We start from the raw sequence: 16540 nt of genomic DNA, 5'->3' as shown, positions 1-16540 counted from the left end.
GCACAAGTCCAGAGACTACGCTCACCGTTTTGATGCGGAGCGGCCGGTGACACCTGTTGCTCGCAAGGACAGACTTCTTGCGGCAAAATCCGCAGCGCCGCACGTCTCGGTAATCGGAGCCGCAGAGCTCCGTGGTGGCTGAGAGAGGTTTATAGCTTTTTAATGACTTGGATTCTTTGCGGGTCCTGCCTCCGTACCCCGCGACGGTAACACCGGAGGTGAAAGACAGTAGATTTTCATTGCGACACCACTCAAACGGGCGCATGAAAAGTCCCCCAAAATAATTTTCAAGCACAAATAAAAGAAATGTGTACTCACGAAACATGCCGCAAGACAATATGAAGTTTTAAAAAAAAAGTAGATCCTTCCGTATAAGACAAGAAAAGGTGCAGATGCAAAATGACGTAAATCCACAAATACAGTTGGCGCGCGCAGTGCATGCTGGGAGAGGGTCTTTTCCCTGACGTCTCAGCAGCGTCCCGGATGTGATGACAGTTTTGCGGAGGGCTAAATTTTAGCTGTAAATTTGTCATTTTTGAATGAAGATTTCTCCGTTGAATGACAGATCTGGACTTGCAGATTTACTTTACTACATTCAGAAGGATCTTATGTGTAAATATGTCATTTTTTGGTCCAAAGATCTGACTGCATTTATTTCAGTGCAGGTCTACTTTAATAGTTTCTTGCAAAAACAGCAAATGTTACCTGATTTCACATTTTGAAAATACATTTCTCTTTCCTTCTCTTTCTCTACCTCAGAAATTTTGAATTTGTCTTCTGGGTCTGTGACAAATTCAAAGACATTTGATTTACATTTTTCTGACATATTGTCAACTAAATTATTGATCTGTTAATAATTGACTATTGACTAAATTGTTAGAATTATTTTTCCAGACAAAAAGAGGGTTAAATCTCTGTATTTCAGGTTTCTGTGTAGGCTCTCAGTTGTCCAGGTGCTTTCCATAGTAGAGAAGCTTGAATCTTCGCCTGGACTGGGTTGCTTGACACGAGGACGTTTTGCTTCTAATCGCAGAAGCTTCCTCAGCTAAAATTCTTGCTCTGGTGGTCTGACTTCTGTCTTGACTCTTGTAGAGAAGAATAACAGAAGCTACAAAAGCTGGAGTTTTAAACCTAACCAGACCCCTCCTACCGAGAGGCAGACTGATATTAGCTAGTGACTAAACAATAGCTCTAATTAGCACCTATTGTGCTCTAGTTAGCACCCTCCTAATGACAGGGTAGCTGTCCCTTCTAACGATGGGACTGACAACTCTCCTGATGACGTGAATGACTCATTACCATGAACAAAAGATCTGAGTACTCCATTGTAAACGGGACAAAGCGTTGTCTCAGACCCCTCCCCGGTTAAGGCTGGGTTTCAACTGTTTCACATAAAATGCTTCTTTCACTCCACTCTCAAACCATTTCCTCTCTCTGGCTAAGATTTTAACTTCCTTGTCCTCAACCGTGTGGTTAGTGTCTTTAAGGTGGAGATGAACTGCAGACTGAGGTCCACTGGTGCCCTCTCTGCGGTGCTGGTATAGCCTTTTGTGTAACGGCTGCTTAGTCTCACCTATGTAGTGTTGGTTACAGTTTTCCTGACATCTGATAGAATACACTACATTGCTCTGTTTGTAATAGGGATCCTGTCCTTAGGGTGAACTAATTTCTGCTTCAGTGTCTTAACAGGTTTAAAGTAAACTGGGATTTTGTGTTGTCTGAAGATCCTCTGTAGTTTTTCCCCTACTCCTGCTAAATAAGGGAGAGACACTCTTCTTCTTGGCTCTGTCTCCTGTCTATCTAGTCTCTTTGTTCTTTGGGACTTCTGCACTTTATCCAGGGACCATCGTGGGTACCACATACTGTGAGGGCTTTCTGGACATGTGTTCTTTAGCCCTTCCCACTGTAGCTGTGGGCACCTGTAGGGCTTTGCGTTGAAGAGTCCTGATCACCCCGAGCTTGTGTTCAAGGGGGTGGTTTGAACCAAAGCAGATATTGGTCAGTGTGAGTGGGTTTTCTGTAAACCCCTGTCTGGAGCTGCCTGTTCCCTCCAATCGTAACATCACAGTCCAAAAAGGCTAAATGGTTGTTTCTGGCATTCTCACATGTGAACTTGATATTGGAGTCCACTGAGTTGATGTGCTCTGTAAAGGCCTCCACTTCCCGTTGCTTGATTTTAACCCATGTGTCATCGACATATCTGAACCAGTGACTGGGAGAGATGCCCGTGAATGACTCCAAGGCTCTCTTCTCCACTAGCTCCATGTACAGATTGGCCACAATGGGGGATACCGGAGACCCCATCACACATCCATGAATCTGCCTGTAGTAATTCCCCCTAAACAGGAAATACGTGGTGTTAAGATCTCCAAGAGTTGGCAGATGTGGTCTGGTGTGAGTTTGGTCCTTTCAAGTAGAGACGCGTCTTCCAGCAGCCTCTGCCTCACAGCTGAAACGGCCCTCAGCAGTGGGGATGCAGGTGAACAACAATGCCACATTGAATGACACCATAGTTTCATCTGCCTCCAGCTGAAGGTCCTTGATCTTGTTCACGAAAGCTTGTGTGTTCTCCACATGGTGGTCTGAGTTACCCACTAGAGGAGCCAAAATCCACTTGAGGTACTTGGCCAAATTGTACGTGATGGAATCTGTGCTACATACAATAGGCCTGAGTGGCACGTCCTGTTTGTGGATTTTGGGCAGTCCATAGATGCACGGAGTGGCATCCCCCTGAGTATTCCATTAACTTTAACTAGTAATGACTTCATGACTTTCTTTGCTAACAAAATTTTAACTATTAGAGAAAAAATTACTCATAACCATCCCAAAGACGTATCGTTATCTTTGGCTGCTTTCAGTGATGCCGGTATTTGGTTAGACTCTTTCTCTCAGATTGTTCTGTCTGAGTTATTTCATTAGTTACTTCATCCAAACCATCAACATGCTTATTAGACCCCATTCCTGCCAGGCTGCTCAAGGAAGTCCTACCATTATTTAATGCTTCGATCTTAAATATGATCAATCTATCTTTGTTAGTTGGCTATGTACCACAGGCTTTTAAGGTGGCAGTAATTAAACCATTACTTAAAAAGCCATCACTTGACCCAGCTATCTTAGCTAATTATAGGCCAATCTCCAACCTTCCTTTTCTCTCAAAGATTCTTGAAAGGGTAGTTGTAAAACAGCTAACTGATCATCTGCAGAGGAATGGTTTATTTGAAGAGTTTCAGTCAGGTTTTAGAATTCATCATAGTACAGAAACAGCATTAGTGAAGGTTACAAATGATCTTCTTATGGCCTCGGACAGTGGACTCATCTCTGTGCTTGTTCTGTTAGACCTCAGTGCTGCTTTTGATACTGTTGACCATAAAATTTTATTACAGAGATTAGAGCATGCCATAGGTATTAAAGGCACTGCGCTGCGGTGGTTTGAATCATATTTGTCTAATAGATTACAATTTGTTCATGTAAATGGGGAATCTTCTTCACAGACTAAAGTTAATTATGGAGTTCCACAAGGTTCTGTGCTAGGACTAATTTATTCACTTTATACATGCTTCCCTTAGGCAGTATTATTAGACAGTATTGCTTAAATTTTCATTGTTACGCAGATGATACCCAGCTTTATCTATCCATGAAGCCAGAGGACACACACCAATTAGCTAAACTGCAGGATTGTCTTACAGACATAAAGACATGGATGACCTCTAATTTCCTGCTTTTAAACTCAGATAAAACTGAAGTTATTGTACTTGGCCCCACAAATCTTAGAAACATGGTGTCTAACCAGATCCTTACTCTGGATGGCATTACCCTGACCTCTAGTAATACTGTGAGAAATCTTGGAGTCATTTTTGATCAGGATATGTCATTCAAAGCGCATATTAAACAAATATGTAGGACTGCTTTTTTGCATTTACGCAATATCTCTAAAATCAGAAAGGTCTTGTCTCAGAATGATGCTGAAAAACTAATTCATGCATTTATTTCCTCTAGGCTGGACTATTGTAATTCATTATTATCAGGTTGTCCTAAAAGTTCCCTAAAAAGCCTTCAGTTAATTCAAAATGCTGCAGCTAGAGTACTGACGGGGACTAGAAGGAGAGAGCATATCTCACCCATATTGGCCTCTCTTCATTGGCTTCCTGTTAATTCTAGAATAGAATTTAAATTTCTTCTTCTTACTTATAAGGTTTTGAATAATCAGGTCCCATCTTATCTTAGGGACCTCGTAGTACCATATCACCCCAATAGAGCGCTTCGCTCTCAGACTGCAGGCTTACTTGTAGTTCCTAGGGTTTGTAAGAGTAGAATGGGAGGCAGAGCCTTCAGCTTTCAGGCTCCTCTCCTCTGGAACCAGCTCCCAATTCAGATCAGGGAGACAGACACCCTCTCTACTTTTAAGATTAGGCTTAAAACTTTCCTTTTTGCTAAAGCTTATAGTTAGGGCTGGATCAGGTGACCCTGAACCATCCCTTAGTTATGCTGCTATAGACGTAGACTGCTGGGGGGTTCCCATGATGCACTGTTTCTTTCTCTTTTTGCTCTGTATGCACCACTCTGCATTTAATCATTAGTGATCGATCTCTGCTCCCCTCCACAGCATATCTTTTTCCTGGTTCTCTCCCTCAGCCCCAACCAGTCCCAGCAGAAGACTGCCCCTCCCTGAGCCTGGTTCTGCTGGAGGTTTCTTCCTGTTAAAAGGGAGTTTTTCCTTCCCACTGTAGCCAAGTGCTTGCTCACAGGGGGTCGTTTGACCGTTGGGGTTTTACATAATTATTGTATGGCCTTGCCTTACAATATAAAGCGCCTTGGGGCAACTGTTTGTTGTGATTTGGCGCTATATAAAAAAATTGATTGATTGATTGATTGATAGATTCTTTCTCTCACGGTTGAAGTGTGCCTACAATAAAAATTACAGAGCTCTCAATTTTTTTGTAGGTGGGAAAACACTAGCCATGTGTTCTTTGCACGTGTGTGTGTGTGTGTGTGTGTGTGTGTGTGTGTGTGTGTGTGTGTGTGTGTGTGTGTGTGGTGTGTGTGTGTGTGTGTGTGTGTGTGTGTGTGTGCGTGTGTGTGTGTGTGTGTGTGTGTGTGTGTGTGTGTGTGTGTGTGGCTTGATCACAGCAAAACCGGGGAGTGCTGACATTTACCGTTTGGCATGTTTATATATTTCGGGTCAAGGGTGAATGCTGCGAAAAGGAAAAGTTGATAGGACCATTATTTTTGGAGAAATTAGCCTATTTTAGCTAACCAACAAACAATGGCTGCTGTGCTGCAATACACCATGGGAGTTCAAGGTTTTGAGATTTTAAATGTTGTTACTGTGGTTTATGTTAGTTTAACAGTGTTGTTAGTGTTATTGAATTATTGTGTTTTTGTACTTCAATTTGTTTTGTCAGTTAGATAATTCTCATGTTGCTCTTACTATGAGTGACTTAAGTTTCATGTTGGTACCATGAGTGAAATGTTTAGTGGTTTTAATGTCTTCAGCTACTGTCTGTTTGTCAAATTCAAAGTACCTGCGTACAGTAGCTGTAAGTGCATGCGCGTGTGCGCAATTTTGATCACACACAAACTGGTGATAGCTGACATGTTTTGGGGTCAAGGATGAATGCCATCAAAACCAAATGTTGATAGGACTAATCTTTTTAGAGAAGCTACATATATTAGCTAACTGAACAATGGACACTGATATTTACATTCTGGATTCACACATCAATCCAGCAGGGGGCGGTAAATCATCTACGTATATATTTAAAGCATGAGTGTGTGATTATATTTAGTAAGCTCAATATAAGTACATAATATAATGGTAAATTTGTTAAAAATACAGGGATGACAAGAAGGTGAACACACTTATTTCAATTGCGGGCCATTTAAAAATCAAATGACAAAATTGAAGTTAAAATAAAATTAAATAATAATAATAATAATAATAATAATAATGTGTATATGATAACAAGAACATAAACAATTTGTAAATATATTAAGATAATAAATTAACATTAAAAAATTACATAATGAACAGGAAATAAAAGGGTTGAGTTCTTCTAAAAACTGTTGAGGTCTAAGGTTCTAAAAACATTCTGTCTCCCACACCATTTAAACTCATTATAGAAACTTTGTTTAATTTATTACCACCTTTGAAAAATGTCAGCTACCTGTTTTATGGACATGACCCAATCTAGTTTTGTGTTTGTTTGTCTGTTTGTAGAAAAAGCCAGAGAATTCCTGCACAAAACAGGACGCTTCATCGTGATTGGTGGAATCATCTCACCGGTGCACGACTCTTACGGCAAACCGGTGAGTGACGAGATGCCGCTGCTGCCACCGCTCTCCTGTTTTACCTCGGTTTGCATTTCCATCAGTTTTCTTCAGCTGAGCTAATCGGGTTAATAAACGGAATAGTTTTTAGCGTGCTGATCTGCAAAGTCAAGGTCAAACAAGGTTGTTGTCTTCCACTGAATTCTGTATGACCTTTGACACCCAGTAACATGATAACTAAACGCGACACATGGTACAAACTATTCCTTTTTAAAACCCGATGCACTCAACCAAGAATTTGCATCACTTTTTACCAAAATTGGAGGAACTTTAAGCTTTGACCCCTGTACAAAGTGAAATTGACCTTTGTCACCATTTTTGCTGTTTTATCCCCATAAATCCATAACATTCAGCCACATACTCGTATAGTTCAAACTCTGCATTTTTGGAATTGTTATATTCGGACAAATAATTAATATTTATGAGTGCTTGATATGGATATTTAATGAGGTGAAAGATGGAATGCTCCATTCAACGAGGCTCCGTCTGTTTGTCAGGTTGCATCACATGGTTTGGATCTTGATGTGACGCAACGTTCAGTCAGCTGAAAATCCTTGCGGGTACTCCTAACGGCCATCAGGGGGCGCTCAACCGCAAGTTGACTTTTTTTTTTATTATTATTATTATTTCTTTTTTGTTATGTCATAAAGCAGCAGCATTTGTCCAGAAATGTTCCAAACCTATCAATTTTATTGTTATTGTTCTCATAATTTTTTTCCTTTGCCCCTTTGTTGTAAGCGGAACGTGGACTTTGCTGACTTGGTCTTCGGAGTGAGATTGCATCAGAATTTTGGCTCTCTGTTGGGACTGTTTACACAGAGACTGCTACCTGCTGCTTTGGACTTGAACTAACAGTCTTTTTCAAGACGTTTTTACTTTTTTACCTTTTTACTTTTTTTTTTTACTTTTTTACTGTGCTCCAACGCCTAAGGAAGACCTCTAACGGTCGAAACATCGCGACGGAGCACTTTTATCAGCTAACTTTCATCAGCGTTGGCAAGCTAACTAGCTTGCTAACGCTTTCGTTTTTTTTTTGTTTTTTTTTAGCACTGTTGTCGTGCGTTATCTGTGCTGCTCCACAGCGTGTTTAGTCGATTTTTATTTTATTTTAGCACCGTTGTCGTGCGTTCGCTGTTGTCATGCGTTGCCTGTGCTGCTTCATGGCCTGTCTGGTGCCTTGATTGGGGCACTCCTTCTGCTGAATCACCTCTAAATTATTTACACATTATTCACTTTGCGTGTTTTTAGGAATCCGCTAGCTTAGCGTAGCTACTAGCTCTTAGCCGATTTAGCATGGTGGCTTCTCCTGTCTCTCCCGCACTTTTCTGCTCTGGGTGTGAAATGTTTAGTTATTCCTCGGCCTCCTTTAGCAGTAACGGTACTTGTAATAAGTGTAGCTTATTCATAGCTTTGGAGGCCAGGCTGGGCGAATTGGAGACTCGGCTCCGCACCGTGGAAAATTCTACAGCTAGCCAGGCCCCTGTAGTCGGTGCGGACCAAGGTAGCTTAGCCGCCGTTAGTTCCCCCCTGGCAGATCCCGGGCAGTCGGGAAGCAGGCCGACTGGGTGACTGTGAGGAGGAAGCGTAGCCCTAAACAGAAGCCCCATGTACACCGCCAACCCGTTCACATTTCTAACCGTTTTTCCCCACTCGACGACACACCCGCCGAGGATCAAACTCTGGTTATTGGCGACTCTGTTTTGAGAAATGTGAAGTTAGCGACACCAGCAACCATTGTCAATTGTCTTCCGGGGGCCAGAGCAGGCGACATCGAAGGACATTTGAAATTGCTGGCTAAGGCTAAGCGTAAATTTGGTAAGATTGTAATTCACGTCGGCAGTAATGACACTCGGTTACGCCAATCGGAGGTCACTAAAATTAACATTGAATCGGTGTGTAACTTTGCAAGAACAATGTCGGACTCTGTTGTTTTCTCTGGGCCCCTCCCCAATCAGACCGGGAGTGACATGTTTAGCCGCATGTTCTCCTTGAATTGCTGGCTGTCTGAGTGGTGTCCAAAAAATGAGGTGGGCTTCATTGATAATTGGCACAGCTTCTGGGGAAAACCTGGTCTTGTTAGGAGAGACGGCATCCATCCCACTTTAGATGGAGCAGCTCTCATTTCTAGAAATCTGGCCAATTTTCTTGGATCCTCCAAACTGTGACTGTCCAGCGTTGGGACCAGGAGGCAGAGCTGTGGTCTTATACACCTCTCTGCAGCTTCTCTCCCCCTGCCATCCCCTCATTACCCCATCCCCGTAGAGACGGTGCCTGCTCCCAGACCACCAATAACCAGCAAAAATCTATTTAAGCATAAAAATTCAAAAAGAAAAAATAATATAGCACCTTCAATTGCACCACAGACTAAAACAGTTAAATGTGGTCTATTAAACATTAGGTCTCTCTCTTCTAAGTCCCTGTTGGTAAATGATATAATAATTGATCAACGTATTGATTTATTCTGCCTAACAGAAACCTGGTTACAGCAGGATGAATATGTTAGTTTAAATGAGTCAACACCCCCGAGTCACACTAACTGTCAGAATGCTCGTAGCACGGGCCGAGGCGGAGGATTAGCAGCAATCTTCCATTCCAGCTTATTAATTAATCAAAAACCTAGACAGAGCTTTAATTCATTTGAAAGCTTGTCTCTTAGTCTTGTCCATCCAAATTGGAAGTCCCAAAAACCAGTTTTATTTGTTATTATCTATCGTCCTCCTGGTCGTTACTGTGAGTTTCTCTGTGAATTTTCAGACCTTTTGTCTGACTTAGTGCTTAGCTCAGATAAGATAATTATAGTGGGCGATTTTAACATCCACACAGATGCTGAGAATGACAGCCTCAACACTGCATTTAATCTATTATTAGACTCTATCGGCTTTGCTCAAAAAGTAAATGAGTCCACCCACCACTTTAATCATATCTTAGATCTTGTTCTGACTTATGGTATGGAAATAGAAGACTTAACAGTATTCCCTGAAAACTCCCTTCTGTCTGATCATTTCTTAATAACATTTACATTTACCCTGATGGACTACCCTGCAGTGGGGAATAAGTTTCATTACACTAGAAGTCTTTCAGAAAGCGCTGTAACTAGGTTTAAGGATATGATTCCTTCTTTATGTTCTCTAATGTCATATACCAACACAGTGCAGAGTAGCTACCTAAACTCTGTAAGTGAGTTAGAGTATCTCGTCAATAGTTTTACATCCTCTTTGAAGACAACTTTGGATGCTGTAGCTCCTCTGAAAAAGAGAGCTTTAAATCAGAAGTGCCTGACTCCGTGGTATAACTCACAAACTCGTAGCTTAAAGCAGATAACCCGTAAGTTGGAGAGGAAATGGCGTCTCACTAATTTAGAAGATCTTCACTTAGCCTGGAAAAAGAGTTTGTTGCTCTATAAAAAAAGCCCTCCGTAAAGCTAGGACATCTTTCTACTCATCACTAATTGAAGAAAATAAGAATAACCCCAGGTTTCTTTTCAGCACTGTAGCCAGGCTGACAAAGAGTCAGAGCTCTATTGAGCTGAGTATTCCATTAACTTTAACTAGTAATGACTTCATGACTTTCTTTGCTAACAAAATTTTGACTATTAGAGAAAAAATTACTCATAAACATCCCAAAGATGTATCGTTATCTTTGGCTGCTTTCAGTGATGCCGGTATTTGGTTAGACTCTTTCTCTCCGATTGTTCTGTCTGAGTTATTTTCATTAGTTACTTCATCCAAACCATCAACATGTTTATTAGACCCCATTCCTACCAGGCTGCTCAAGGAAGTCCTACCATTATTTAATGCTTCAATCTTAAATATGATCAATCTATCTTTGTTAGTTGGTTATGTACCACAGGCCTTTAAGGTGGCAGTAATTAAACCATTACTTAAAAAGCCATCACTTGACCCAGCTATCTTAGCTAATTATAGGCCAATCTCCAACCTTCCTTTTCTCTCAAAGATTCTTGAGAGGGTAGTTGTAAAACAGCTAACTGATCACCTGCAGAGGAATGGTCTATTTGAAGAGTTTCAGTCAGGTTTTAGAATTCATCATAGTACAGAAACAGCATTAGTGAAGGTTACAAATGATCTTCTTATGGCTTCGGACAGTGGACTTATCTCTGTGCTTGTTCTGTTGGACCTCAGTGCTGCTTTTGATACTGTTGACCATAAAATTTTATTACAGAGATTAGAGCATGTCATAGGTATTAAAGGCACTGCGCTGCGGTGGTTTGAATCATATTTGTCTAATAGATTACAGTTTGTTCATGTAAATGGGGAATCTTCTTCACAGACTAAAGTTAATTATGGAGTTCCACAAGGTTCTGTGCTAGGACCAATTTTATTCACTTTATACATGCTTCCCTTAGGCAGTATTATTAGACGGTATTGCTTAAATTTTCATTGTTACGCAGATGATACCCAGCTTTATCTATCCATGAAGCCAGAGGATACACACCAATTAGCTAAACTGCAGGATTGTCTTACAGACATAAAGACATGGATGACCTCTAATTTCCTGCTTTTAAACTCAGATAAAACTGAAGTTATTGTACTTGGCCCCACAAATCTTAGAAGCATGGTGTCTAACCAGATCCTTACTCTGGATGGCATTTCCCTGATCTCTAGTAATACTGTGAGAAATCTTGGAGTCATTTTTGATCAGGATATGTCATTCAAAGCGCATATTAAACAAATATGTAGGACTGCCTTTTTGCATTTACGCAATATCTCTAAAATCAGAAAGGTCTTGTCTCAGAGTGATGCTGAAAAACTAATTCATGCATTTATTTCCTCTAGGCTGGACTATTGTAATTCATTATTATCAGGTTGTCCTAAAAGTTCCCTAAAAAGCCTTCAGTTGGTTCAGAATGCTGCAGCTAGAGTACTGACGGGGACTAGCAGGAGAGAGCATATCTCACCCGTGTTGGCCTCTCTTCATTGGCTTCCTGTTAATTCTAGAATAGAATTTAAAATTCTTCTTCTTACTTATAAGGTTTTGAATAATCAGGTCCCATCTTATCTTAGGGACCTCGTAGTACCATATTACCCCATTAGAGCACTTCGCTCTCAGACTGCGGGCTTACTTGTAGTTCCTAGGGTTTGTAGGAGTAGAATGGGAGGCAGAGCCTTCAGCTTTCAGGCTCCTCTCCTGTGGAACCAGCTCCCAATTCAGATCAGGGAGACAGATACCCTCTCTACTTTTAAGATTAGGCTTAAAACTTTCCTTTTCGCTAAGGCTTATTGTTAGGGCTGGATCGGGTGACACTGGACCATCCCTTGGTTATGCTGCTTTAGACGTAGATTGTGGGGGGGTTCCCATGATGCACTGTTTCTTTCTCTTTTTGCTCCGTATGCATCACTCTGCATTTAATCATTAGTGATCGATCTCTGCCCCCCTCCACAGCATGTCTTTTTCCTGGTTTTTTCCCTCAGCCCCAACCAGTCTCAGCAGAAGACTGCCCCTCCCTGAGCCTGGTTCTGCTGGAGGTTTCTTCCTGTTAAAAGGGAGTTTTTCCTTCCCACTGTGGCCAAGTGCTTGCTCATAGGGGGTCGTTTTGACCGTTGGGGTTTTTCATAATTATTGTATGGCCTTGCCTTACAATATGGAGCGCCTTGGGGCAACTGTTTGTTGTGATTTGGCGCTATATAAGAAAAAAGTTGATTGATTGATTGATTAACGATTCAGGAACATAAGTTAAAATCATTCTATAAAGAATCAATTTTTAAGATAATTAAAAGCATATCACATTTAAAAAAGTGTTTGAGAAAATAAATATCACGCATGCAGTTGTTTTTGTCCTCAGGGCGTCTGTACAGATTTAATGAAGCTCTTGTTCTACTTTGTTCTGCCGCCACAAAAACTCACCATGAATAATGCAAACATCACCATCAGCTGCATTTTTCATGGTGCGTTCACGTGCAGTTGTCTCCAGCGTGGACGTGATTATTGAGGACGTTTGTTTTCATGGTGCGTTCACGTGCAGTTGTCTCCAGCGTGGACGTGATTATTGAGGACATGTTTGTTTTCATGGTGCGTTCACGTGCAGTTGTCTCCAGCGTGGACGTGATTATTGAGGACATGTTTGTTTTCATGGTGCGTTCACGTGCAGTTGTCTCCAGCGTGGACGTGATTATTGAGGACATGTTTGTTTTCATGGTGCGTTCACGTGCAGTTGTCTCCAGCGTGGACGTGATTATTGAGGACATGTTTGTTTTCATGGTGCGTTCACGTGCAGTTGTCTCCAGTGTGGACGTGATTATTGAGGACATGTTGTGTTTCAGGGTCTGGTGTCCAGCAGACATCGTCTCACCATGTGTCAGCTTGCCGTCCAGTCTTCTGATTGGATCAGGTCAGGACAACGTCCCTGTCATAGTCTCATTAATGTTTGATTGATTAATTGGGTGTCTGCAGTCAGTCAGTCAGTTCTGCGTCTCTTGCAGGGTGGACCCCTGGGAGTGTTACCAGGACACCTGGCAAACCACCTGCAGTGTGCTCGAGCATCATCGCGACCTCATGAAGGTGAGACTCTCAAGAAGTCGTGGCCACCTCTGATGGTGTGGGCGGGGCTTTGTTGTGCTCAGACGAGGACAGAATCAGGAGCGCCGTGTTTCTGCTTGACTCTTCAGCGACTTCCAGGGAATTCTGCAGCAGCATGTGAGCTGCACAGTGTGCTGCAGGTCACATGATCACAGCCTGTCACATGATGATGTCACATCAAGTGTGGTGTGTTTTTAGCATCCAGTTGAACCACCAAGAATGTCCAACGTTAAGTCACTGAAAGCCGAATTCAGATTCATACAGTAAAGTCAGAATGAACAGAATTTATACAGAAAACAGATCACAAAGATGAGACAGGATACGGGTCAGTCCGGCTCAGGTCCACACGAAGAACCGCAGTGGATCCAGCATGAAAACCACTCAGGCAGACCAGAGGAGGTGGTGGTCAAAACATTACAGCAGTGGGCTTGAGACCATCATCACTGGGGACCCTTGGGCAAGGCCCTTAATCTCCAAGTTGCAAGTGGCACTCCTCATCTGAGCCTCCCACAGTAACTGTTCATTTGACCCAAGGACCCTCCACAGAGACGTGGTACTAACAACAACCAGTCCTCACCTGAGGACACTGGTTAGTGTCCAACCCTGACAAGCAGACAGTAGGACAGGAAGCACCACGACCCTAAAGACTTGGACCTTTTGTTCTCCTGCAAAGATATCAGCATCACCAAACATCTCTGACCTTTGACCTCAAGACTTCATAAGCTCTTCTCAGGTGTCTGTGGTTCTCAAAGGCCGAGGACCCACAGCTGAGATCATCAGTGAATGTCTCTATATGTACAACACTTTAACCACATACAGAGACATTTCTGATGGACGAGTCCAGGAAGTCCCCGAAGGTCCCCAAACATTTAGCTTCTCAAATGCTGGAATCAGAGTTTCCACTGATTCCACAGGTTTCCAAACCCAACACCCAGTCTGTGGAAGCATTGAACAGTAAAGGAGCCTGAACGCTTCCCTGAGGAACACCAGTTTTCATTGGGGGAAATGTAGACTCTGCCCCAGCTCTGCACAGTCCCTGCGTACAGGCTGGCTAGTTATGATGTTCAACAAGTTGTTGGGGATCCTGAAAGTCCCAGGAAGCAACTGAACCAAATACTCTGCAAAAACCAGCAAAGGCTGCAAAGAAGCTCTGCAGATGTTCTGAGAACTAGAATGCTTGTTGATGGTGGACTTCTTGGAGTTGAAGCCAGGCTGTTCCGGTCGCTGAGCAGCAAGTAGCTGGAATGGAATCCTGTTGAGAATAATCTTTCTAAGCTCCTTCCCAGCACAGAGAGCAGAGAAGACGTCTCTGCAGAAGCACATGGACCAGGACTCACCAGAGACAGAAGACCTCTCTGCAGAAGCCCATGGACCAGGACTCAGCAGAGACAGAAGACCTCTAGACATCCTGTAATCCAGGTGGTCACCTTGTCCTGTCCAGAAGACCTCTAGACATCCTGTAATCCAGGTGGTCACCTTGTCCTGTCCAGAAGACCTCTAGACATTGTGTAATCCAGGTGGTCACCTTGTCCTGTCCAGACTGGGACAAGTCCTTTGATACCCATCCTCCAGACTGAAGGACAGCTTTTTAGTAATGCCATGAGAAAACAATCTCCACAGAATACCACACAACCCTGAGAAACAGAGACCAGGATCCAGTATTTAAACCAGCAAAACCTGAAAACCATCAGCAGCCAGGAAAGATCTGAAATCTGCCAGAAAGACTTTCTCTCCTCAATAGCCAATTACAGGCGAGTGGAGTGCAGAGAGAAAATATCCAAAACCCAACGGTGACATCCCAGTCTGCAAATCCAGACAGAGGATCCAGTGACGAGGTCTGTGACAATGATCATCATAATGGTTATTTATTTATTTGTTTATTTGTTTGTTTTCCTCTCAGAGAGTCACCGGCTGCATTCTGTCCAACGTAAACACTCCGTCCACAACTCCTGTGATCAATCAGCCACAGAACCAGGCTCCGCCCATTTACCAGAACCACAGCCTGAAGCACACGCCCACAGCCAGTGAGTCGCTCATTACTCTGACAGCGTTTGCTCTGGTCTGTGATTACAGCAGCACAGCGTGACCTGTAAGCTCTGCTGACGTGCATCTAGCGGCACCAGTAGGGCAGACTGTCGGCACATCCCACAATTTATTTCAAATGAAGCCTAACATTGATTAGCTTAGCATTAGCACCTTAGCATGCTAGCAGTAGCATATCATATGAGATATTAGCAGGAAAAGAGCGCATTTGTTTGTTTGCTTGTTGTTGTAACGTTTGTATTTTTGTTTGTGTCTCAGTTAAAATGTGGGGGAAGCTCAGCGAGAGTTTGGGGAAGATCTGCTGCGTGCGTCCGCACATCGAGCGCTTCACTTTCATTGGTAAGCCGATGCACGTTTGTTTGTTTGTTGGACTGTGGCTTGTGTTTAATTTGACCTCTTGAGTTCAGACGCCGTTCGCTCCTATTCTTTGTGGGGATGGTTTTGTCCTAAGAGACACAACTTCACCCCGTCTGTTTGGGTGAATGTTGCACTGTGAGGCACATGGACCAGGACTCACCAGAGTCAAAAGTCCTCTCTGCAGAAGTACATGGACCAGGACTCACTAGAGACAGAAGATGTCTCTGCAGAAGCACATGGACCAGGTTTCAGCAGAGACAGAAGACCTCTCTGCAGAAGCACGTGGACCAGGACTCACCAGAGACAGAAGACCTCTCTGCAGAAGCATGTGGACCAGGACTCACCAGAGACAGAAGACCTCTCTGCAGAAGCACATGGACCAGGGCTCAGCAGAGACAGAAGACCTCTCTGCAGAAGCACATGGACCAGGACTCACCAGAGACAGAAGACCTCTCTGCAGAAGCATATGGACCAGGACTCACCAGAGACAGAAGACCTCTCCGCAGAAGCACGTGGACCAGGACTCACCAGAGACAGAAGACCTCTCTGCAGAAGCATGTGGACCAGGACTCACCAGAGACAAAAGACCTCTCTGCAGAAGTACATGGAACAGGGCTCAGCAGAGACAGAAGACTTCTCTGCAGAAGAACATGGACCAGGGTTCAGCAGAGACAGAGGACCTCTCTGCAGAAGCACATGGACCAGGGTTCAGCAGAGACAGAAGACCTCTCTGCAGCAGCACATGGACCAGGTCTCACCAGAGACAGAAGACGTCTCTGCAGAAGTACATGGACCAGGACTCACCAGAGACAGAAGACCTCTCTGCAGAAGCACATGGACCAGGACTCACCAGAGACAGAAGACGTCTCTGCAGAAGCACATGGACCAGGGCTCAGCAGAGACAGAAGACCTCTCTGCAGAAGCATGTGGACCAGGACTCACCACAGACAGAAGACGTCTCTGCAGAAGCACATGGACCAGGACTCACCAGAGACAGAAGACCTCTCTGCAGAAGCACATGGACCAGGACTCACCAGACACAGAAGACCTCTCTGCAGAAGCATGTGGACCAGGACTCACCAGAGACAGAAGACCTCTCTGCAGAAGCATGTGGACCAGGACTCACCAGAGACAGAAGACCTCTCTGCAGAAGCACATGGACCAGGGCTCAGCAGAGACAGAAGACCTCTCTGCAGAAGCACATGGACCAGGACTCACCAGAGACAGAAGACCTCTCCGCAGAAGCACGTGGACCAGGACCCACCAGAGACAGAAGACC

General features: G+C 43.5%; 1 protein-coding gene across 2 annotated transcripts in view; it reads left to right on the top strand.

Moving 5' to 3' along the window:
* The window catches only part of nmnat2 (nicotinamide nucleotide adenylyltransferase 2), a 61336-nt gene that overhangs the window by 23840 nt on the left and 20956 nt on the right, over positions 1-16540 (top strand). The window contains exons 2-6 of one of the 2 annotated variants that reach the window (XM_034182881.1): positions 6218-6306; positions 12606-12673; positions 12765-12843; positions 14762-14885; positions 15163-15243. In XM_034182881.1, coding sequence (XP_034038772.1) covers positions 6218-6306; positions 12606-12673; positions 12765-12843; positions 14762-14885; positions 15163-15243 — 441 coding nt within the window. The remainder of the gene's footprint in view (positions 1-6217; positions 6307-12605; positions 12674-12764; positions 12844-14761; positions 14886-15162; positions 15244-16540) is intronic. The other variant, XM_034182882.1, reaches the window with a different exon arrangement.

This window comes from Thalassophryne amazonica, chromosome 12 (genome assembly GCF_902500255.1).
Source record: "Thalassophryne amazonica chromosome 12, fThaAma1.1, whole genome shotgun sequence".
Lineage (NCBI taxonomy): Eukaryota > Metazoa > Chordata > Actinopteri > Batrachoidiformes > Batrachoididae > Thalassophryne > Thalassophryne amazonica.
Note: the sequence above shows the minus strand (reverse complement) of the source record. Positions and strands in the feature narration are given on the sequence as shown.